The sequence below is a fragment of the Nicotiana sylvestris genome, chromosome 3 (genome assembly GCF_000393655.2).
Source record: "Nicotiana sylvestris chromosome 3, ASM39365v2, whole genome shotgun sequence".
In the NCBI taxonomy this organism is placed as follows: Eukaryota; Viridiplantae; Streptophyta; class Magnoliopsida; order Solanales; family Solanaceae; genus Nicotiana; species Nicotiana sylvestris.
The window spans coordinates 65513309-65521868 of record NC_091059.1 but is presented as its reverse complement, the minus strand read 5'-3'; the positions used below and the strand labels follow the sequence as shown (position 1 = coordinate 65521868).

The 8560-nt window shown below is 31.5% G+C and overlaps 1 protein-coding gene across 1 annotated transcript; it reads left to right on the top strand.

The window, feature by feature from the left end:
• Positions 1 to 1159: 1159 nt before the first annotated feature.
• On the top strand, positions 1160 to 7783 carry LOC104209980 (uncharacterized). Its single transcript, XM_009758754.2, has 3 exons — positions 1160 to 1505; positions 3705 to 3927; positions 7148 to 7783. The coding sequence occupies exons 1-3, from the start codon at positions 1239 to 1241 to the stop codon at positions 7594 to 7596; spliced, it is 939 nt and encodes a 312-aa protein (XP_009757056.1). The 5' UTR covers positions 1160 to 1238; the 3' UTR covers positions 7597 to 7783.
• The last annotated feature ends 777 nt before the right edge of the window (positions 7784 to 8560 follow it).

Here is an 8560-nt window from a genome sequence, read left to right as displayed (position 1 = left end):
CTCCAAATCACAATCCGAACATGCTCATAAGTCCAAAATCGCCCAACGGAGCTAACGCAACAATCAAAACTCCATTCCGGAGTCATTTACTCATAAGTCAACATCCGGTCAATCTTTCCAACTTAAGCTTCTAGCCTTGAGACTAAGTATCTCAATTCATTTCGAAACCTCTCTGGACCCAAACCAACTATCCCGGCAAGTCGCATAACAATTGTAAAGCATAAAAATGAGCAGTAAATGGAGGAACGGGGCTACACTCTCAAAACGATCGATCGGATCGTTATAATATATATGTGGCTATTGGGTCGGGTGGATCATATCCAGTTGGGTCATACCTGTTTTAATTAGATTATTATTTATTAAACTGAAGATAAAAAATAAAAATCATGAATAAGAAAATACTATTGAAAAGTTGTATTTTTCAAGCATTATGATTTTTGTGTGATTTAGTAAAAGTTTTATAAATTTTGTATGAGAAAACGTAGTTATATAATTTTAGTGGAAAAAAAATATATAAGAATATTTGTGAAATTTACCCTAGAATTTGACAAACTAGTGATGTAGAGCTTGTCGATAGTGGTGAATACTCGCAATATTTTCAGAAGTCTTAGATACCATACGATAGATAAGTTGTGGTTGTGGTCCATTTAACAAATGTTTTCCTTTAGATTCTTTTTTTTCTTTTTTTCCCTTTTTTAAAAGTTAAACTTCTATCCAATACTGATTTTTTTTTAGAAAAATTATATTATCATGTCGCCTAAAAAATATTTTTTACAAACTGTAAAAGTAACACGTGCATAAGAAGATTGGGATTAATAACCTATAAAGTAAAGCATATAACTTATTACAACAGATTAATATATATTAAGAATATATTTTTTTACATTGTTGATTAATGTATATAGAATTATTCTTCTTTTTAAGAAAATACTACAAAACTAGAGGCACACACTTATATATCGGACCGCAACAATTCAGAAGTTAATTTCCTTACCAAAATGATAATATCATAGTCAATTCGAATGAGACCCAACATCCAAATTTTTAATCCATAAATTTCGGTAGCATATTCCAAATTTAAGCAAATATTCCAATATGTACATAAGAATTGCTGACTTGGCACACACTATATATTCATTCACTCTTCCCTCCACCAAAACACAATTTCATTCAAAGACATCCATTTTCTTTTATTTTCATATCTTTTTTTTCTTTTCTCTATCTATGTTAGGTTCTAAATGATCATTACAAGAAACATGGATGTTCAAAATGAAAATCCAAATATGGTAGAAGAAAATAAGATCCTATGCAGTTTCTTTCATGGAAATATCTTTATACTTACAAATGAAGAAGAAGAAGAAGAATACTGCAATTACAATTATAATAATGAAAATAATACCTCTACTTATATATTAGATTGTGAGGATTATGATGAAAGAGGAAGAGGTGGAAACAATGAGGCAGAAAGAGCTATCTATTGGGAATCACAAGAAGTCTTGCTGCAGGTATGTTTATGAAGTTTTTTTATTCATCTTATTATATGAAATTAAGGCTTTAAAATTTTGGAGGAAGATTTTTCAAGCTGAAACAATTCTTTCTTTTAAATATGTTCAAGATGGTGTTTTTCATTTCCATTATCCCCTGATTCTAAGTTACAAACTTTTAATCAGTTTAGGGGGTTTTGTTCTCTTATTAGGGTATTTTGTAAATAAATTTTCTCTTTATTCATTTTATTTTTCCTCACAATGATAAGATGAATCTGATATGATTTGTTCATTTTCCACTTTTTCGAGATATTCACCACAAATTTGCTTAGGGGTATAAACAAATAGACTTTTGAATAATTTTTTTGAAATGGAAAGGTAATAGGATTTTCACTTTTACGGAAGGGTACTTATACATATATATATTTTCTGCAAATGCATACAAACACTTTTCATACAAACAGAGTGTTCTAGAGTTTGTTTAGGAAAAAGGTACTTTATAGCCACTCTTAAAATAATAGTCGAAAAATTATATTTTTTATGTATATGTATGCATTTTTTATGTTATATATAAAAATTATATACTTTTTCGGCTACCAAATATAAATAATTTTTCGCGCGGGCTAAAGTGATAATATCCGAAGAATTTATACTTTCTGTTTAATTACCCGGTACATAAACTTTATTTGCTCAATTAATTCTGATTCGTGCCGAAATGGAGGGTACTTCTATGGTACATCCTTTTCTGCAAATGCATACGAACACTTAATTTTCATATCAACAGAAAGTTCTAGAGTTTATACTTCTGTTTGATCACCCGGCCGGTATTTGAACTTTATTTGCTCGGTTAATTCTGATTCTTGCCGAATAAATTTACTAAGAAGCTAAATTCCTTCGTCTACGAAGAAATTTTCCATCCTCAAGTTTCGAATCCAAGACTTTTAGTTTAACTCTGGGTAGCAGGCAGAGGCAAATCTAGAATTTAAATACTATGAGTTTAACTTTTACGAATTTTAGTGTTGAATTCACTATATTTTTAAAGCAATGGGTTCATATCTATTATTTATGTAATTTTAATAAATTTTTACACATAAATTTTTACACTGCATCAAAAGTTATGAGTTCAATTGAATCGGTCGGCACACTACATGCGCCCCTGTAGTGGGTCTCATTTTCATTACGCAAAGAGGTCTTTTCTTTTAAAATTTTGGCTTATTGCGGGGAGAAAAGGAAAGGCAAAATGTTTATTTTTTTCTGAATAAATTTTATAAAGTACTTTCGAGTTGAAAACAATAACCACTTCAGCTTTTAAATGTTACAAAGATTAAGTTGAAATATTTTCAGAAATCTCAAAAATTTCAAAAACCGATAAATATAAAAAAAAATTATTTTGTTAAGTGTTTATCAATGAATTTATTTTCAAAAGATTAACATTTTACTATATATTAATAAAAATGGGGTAGGTAGAAAGCAGAGTGTATGGTTTACCTTTAATTTCTTTTTTCAATTGACGATTATATTTAGTTATTGACATGAGATATCTGGAACAGTCATTTTCTAGAATTGGCGAAACTACAAACGTGCTTTGTTCAGGCCAAACATCTGGTGGAATTTTAATGTGAGGCTGCAGTTAATCATATAAGCAAAAATCACTCTTTTGTTTGTTTTTTAGCATTTTCCTATCATAGTTAAATACTAAATTATAACAACATTAAAGCATGTGCTACGATATTCAAAAAATATATCTTACACTATCAGAATAGAAAATTTCAGTGGAATATATTGCAGTTTGCTTGACACTATGGTTCTTTGTAAGGACATATAAAAATCTTTTATGGAGGGCAAGATTTTTCAATATTGATCGCTCAATATATTTAGTGTGACCACAATTGAATGGTTAAGGATTTGGTCATTTATTACGATAATTCTAAACCACTCTTTTGGCCACTACAAATCCCACTACTTTTTAGGGCTCACTTGATGTCACACATTTTTTTTTATTTCCCATTAATTGGATAACTAAAAAGAAGTTTAAATAAAATCAGAGCTTGCTAGTTAAACTTCAAAATGGTCCATTTTTTCAAAAATCTCTTTTAACATTTTGAAAGATTCATGTAAGCTACAAAAAATCTTAAAGCAAAATAAAGATACCTGTAATTATATATGTCATGCTCTTTTCAAGGGTTTATTTATAAAATATAATTTTGCAAAATATTTCAGGAAATTTTGGAGCAATATAGCTTGATTGGATCAAAACTACGAGAAGGGATAACAAGAAATGTTGATAGAGTTAAAGAGGGAAATGTTTGTGAATGTTCAAATCCAAAAGTAGAAGGATGTGCTAAGTGCCTAAGGAGAAGAGTGGTACATCAGCTTTGTGAAAAAGGATTCAATGCATGTCTTTGTACTTCAATATGGAAACACACCTCAAAGATGCCAGGAGGTACCATACTACTTTCCCTTTACATAATTAATAATATTTTTTTTGGTTTCCTATCCGGTGTCCGGTACCCGCATTACCGCCCGATTATGATAAAAACTTACCCGCACCGGGTGTTTACATCAAACCAATAGATATATGACATGTGTCTTGCATATGGATTTCAATCATTTAACCATGGTAAATTACATGCATTCTCATCTAATTAAATTAATTAACCATAGTGATTTAATAGTTTGGTGTAAACACCCGGTGTGGATAAGTATTTACCGCCCGACTATATCCGGATTCGCGCCTCGTAGGTCTCCATTTGGGGCGAAGCGCTCCCTACTAAGGATTTTTCCATACCCAGGGCTCGAACCCGAGACCTCTGGTTAAGGGAGGAGCAGTCTCATCCACTGCACCACATCCTTTGGTGGTATAATTCATAGTATTGGTTTATGGTGAAGTTGATGATTAATAATTTCTTGCAATTTATTTGAATTTAACTTTTATATATTTACCGTGTAGAAAATTTCACTAATACTATATTTAAAAATATTATTATAGATAATTTGTCTTATTTTTCAAGTTACTAATATAATCCAAACTAGTCAATTTGGACGCGCTCTGCGCGATCCTAAAAATATGAAGGTATGGATGAAATTTTATGGTAAAATTTTTATAATTACAAATTTAATCTTTATTCTTTGTTCATTTTTATCTTGTCTATGCTCTCCAACCATAACATTATCACTTATGATGTAATTGCACTCCAAAGTTGATTGCTCCTTTTTAAAATCTTCTAAGACTCAGCTTTATCTAATTTTACACACATGGAAGGGCTATATCTTCTTTTTTTATGAGAATAAAATTGGATAATATATTAATATTAAGATAATGTCCTTGAATGAACATTAACTATTGACCTCGGAACCTCTTTGTACTATTTGCGATATTTTGATGATATCCTATATCATGCCACAAAGTGATACTATCATTATTAAGCAATATAATTTTGAAATTCATCACGACAAATAGTTCTTCTATATGTTACAGCAAAAACTTTTATTATATAATTTCAAGAGCAATAAATAAATAAATAATCAATGACACCAGGTTTAGTCTTATATTTCTATATCTTTACATTATCCTTCATTTTCATTCTTTTTATTTGCTTTTGTATTCGGAGTATTTTTAAATTTTCAAAATAAGGTATTAAAAGCAAAGTGAGAGAAAATATAATCACTTCTACAATATTTAATTAAAGTTCAACGTACCATTCAGTTTTCTTTGTATTTCCATAGTTTCTTAATTCTTTTTAATATTATATTAAATTAAAGATACAAAATATGATCAATAGTAAATAATCAAGGCTAAAACATACATAAATACATCATTTGGTTTTACAAAATGAAAGATTACTTACCAAAAAAGGACAAACGAAAGACAAAGGAGAAGAAACAGAAAGAGAAGTAGGAGAATGATTAGACCATTCTATTTTTGTAATCTTTAATATCTGGCATATTCATTCTAGGGAAATGAAAACAAAAATAGCAATATTACACAAAAAGAACAAAAATAAAATTATCAAGCACATCATAGAAGAACAAAAGACTCTATTTGATACTAATATATTTTTAGATTTAGCAGGAGAAAAATAAAATGTCAACACATTCTCAGTCATAAACAAAAATATTCTCGCACTTGAACCACCAGAAGGAACCCATTGCCCCAATTACATATACCTCCATTTAAATTGTATACTGAAATTAAGAAACCAACTATGTAAGACATCTGTAAATCCAAATGGCATACATATATGTAAGTTGTAAATACTCGTATTGCGCTAAACTATACCACAAATTTAACAAAAATGGTTTCATACAAATTCATGATCACAAACTCTGAGCCAACTTTATAAGAAGGAAGCACGAGAATATAATAGATGCCCATGGATTATCGATTGCTTTGTCGGTACCATACTTGAAATAGTCCTACAATAACATCCTTAAAATACTCAGATCAGACATGCAGATAATTTCAACCATTTATCATTAAAAAAAATCATTTTAACGCAAAAAGTTAAAGAATATTTTTTCAAGAAGATAGACCCCCCATTCATGGTATGTTTAGGTATTGGTCGCAAAAGAAATGTGGACAAATTGAGCCAATTTTGGCTTTCAAGGATGGTAGAAGCATAAAAAATAATCTAATACTAAAGTAAGAATTACGTGAACTAAACCTCAAAAGATTGACCAACACTTCAATCAACCCTGTCCTATTTGTATATATTTCAAAGTTCTAATTTCAATATCTAGAGAATTCGTGACATCCTCTAAAATTGTTCCTAAAATAAATAGCAAATATAATTGAGTAAAAAAAGTTAAGATAATTCGAAGAAAAGGAACCTGCAAAGTCATGAATTTCTTTTGGGTTTTTTTTCGGAGCAGAAAGTGTCATGTCGTTGAATCAAGCTTTTGAGTGATTTGAAGCAATAACGTTGCTGATCGTTTTTGATTTTCGACTTGAAATTTGGATTCAAAGTCGAAAATAAAAAACGATGCCACATAATCTTGTCTTGCTAACATTTTTTTTTCCGACAAGGCACAAAGAGAAAAGGATAAACTGACTATGGTATATTTTATGAGAGAGAAGAGGAGCAGAGGAGGCGTAATTAAGATGATTAGTAGAGGAAGGTTCAATGAAAAGGGTTAATGAAGCAGCGTGACTGTTGAATGGCTAACCGAAGGGTAAAAATGATTTTTAAGACACAAAATAATAGAGAAAAGGTAAAAAACTGAGAAAAAAGATAAGTTAAAAAACTGAGAAAAAAGATAAGTTAAAATACTTGCTGCCACATCACCGGTCCTACGTCCCTCAATTATATATATATATATATATATACCGGACAATTATTTATACTTATTTTTTAAATAATGTGATAATTGTAAAAAAAATTACAAAAAGAATAGATTAACTATCTTACCATTTTCTATGGGTTTGACTTTATGCATTGACAATGAAATTTTGTTACATATCAGGTCGCCAAAAAATAACTCTAAATTTATATATTACTAATAAGTGGAAATTAAACTAGTAACTTGAAAAATAGGATATGCAATATGTTACATATAATAAGTTAAACAAAATTAATAGTATCAAAAATATTTTATTGTCTCAGATTATTAATTTAAGCATAGGTAAATAATCTTAATTAAGTGGACTTGCTCTCAACATGCAGGTAGACATGAATACATAGAAGTGATAGCAAGCACACAAGGAAGAAAGAAGAAAATCCCATTCTTGATAGAATTGGAATTTCAAGATGAATTCAAGATGGCAAAAGCATGCAAAGAATACAGAAAACTGATAAGCCAATTGCCGGAGGTTTTCATAGGCAAATCCGAGCACTTAAACGCCATTATTCGGTTGATGTGTGATGCAGCCAAGAAATTAACAGAACAACAAAGAATCCATTTGGGACCCTGGAGAAAGAGGAATTTCATGCAGATGAAATGGTCAGCTAATAATTCAAATACTACGGCAGAAAGGAGAGTAGTTAATAATACTATTGATCAACAAACTTTGAGTAAACTAAGGTTGAATATTTCACCAAGGCAAGAAGTAGTCTTGAATGATGTTAGGCCTGGTTTGGAGTTTGCTGCTGCAACTGCTGTCAAAGTTGCATAAATAATAACACGAGTTGCATTTTCTCAGGTCTTGGATAAATGTAGTAGGCTACCTATTGGGAAGATTTTAATGGTTTTGAGATTATGAGTTACTAGGTTTTTGGTGGAACATGTGAAGAGTTATGTACTACCGGCACGTCTAGCTGTGAAATCTAATTCTATTATTTGTGAGGGTTAATTCCAATTTCCAGGCATGGTTATTTAACTTTCAGTTTATGCATGGAAATCATAACAAAAACAACAACAACAACAACAACAAACCCAGTATGATTCCAATAAGTGGGGTCTGGGGAGGGTAGTCTGTACGCAGACCTTACCCCTACCTAATGCAGGTAGAGAGGTTGTTTCCAATAGACCCTCGTCTCAGGATGGGTAAGAAGAAGAAGAAGAGGAAAGCAAGGAAGGAAGAAAGAAGGAAGATGAAAGAAAAAGGGAGAGATAAAGGATAAGAAGTACCAAATAATAGCAACAGGGAATACAATACCCGAGACGAACAAAATCACATAACGTAATAAAAATCTAAGAATATGAAGGGACATGTATGCTACTAAGACTATCGGTGAACAACTAAAAACTACCCACTAATCTTCTACCTTAATCCTCGACCACCACACCCTCCTATCAAGGGTTATGTCCTCAGTGAGCTGAAGCAGCGCCATGTCCTGTCTAATCACCTCTCCCCAGTACTTATTAGGCCTACCTCGACCTCTTCTCAACTCTCCATGGCCAACCTCTCACACCTCCTGATAGGAGCATCAATGCTTCTCCTCTTAACATGTCTGAACCATCTCAGCCTCGACTCCCGCATCTTGTCCTCTACGGGGGCTACTCCCACTCTGTCCCGATAGCTTCATTCTTAATCCTATCTCTCCTGGTACACCCACACATCCATCTAAACATCCTCATCTCTGCTACTTTCACCTTCTGCACATGGGAGTTCTTGACTGGCCAACACTCAGCCCCGT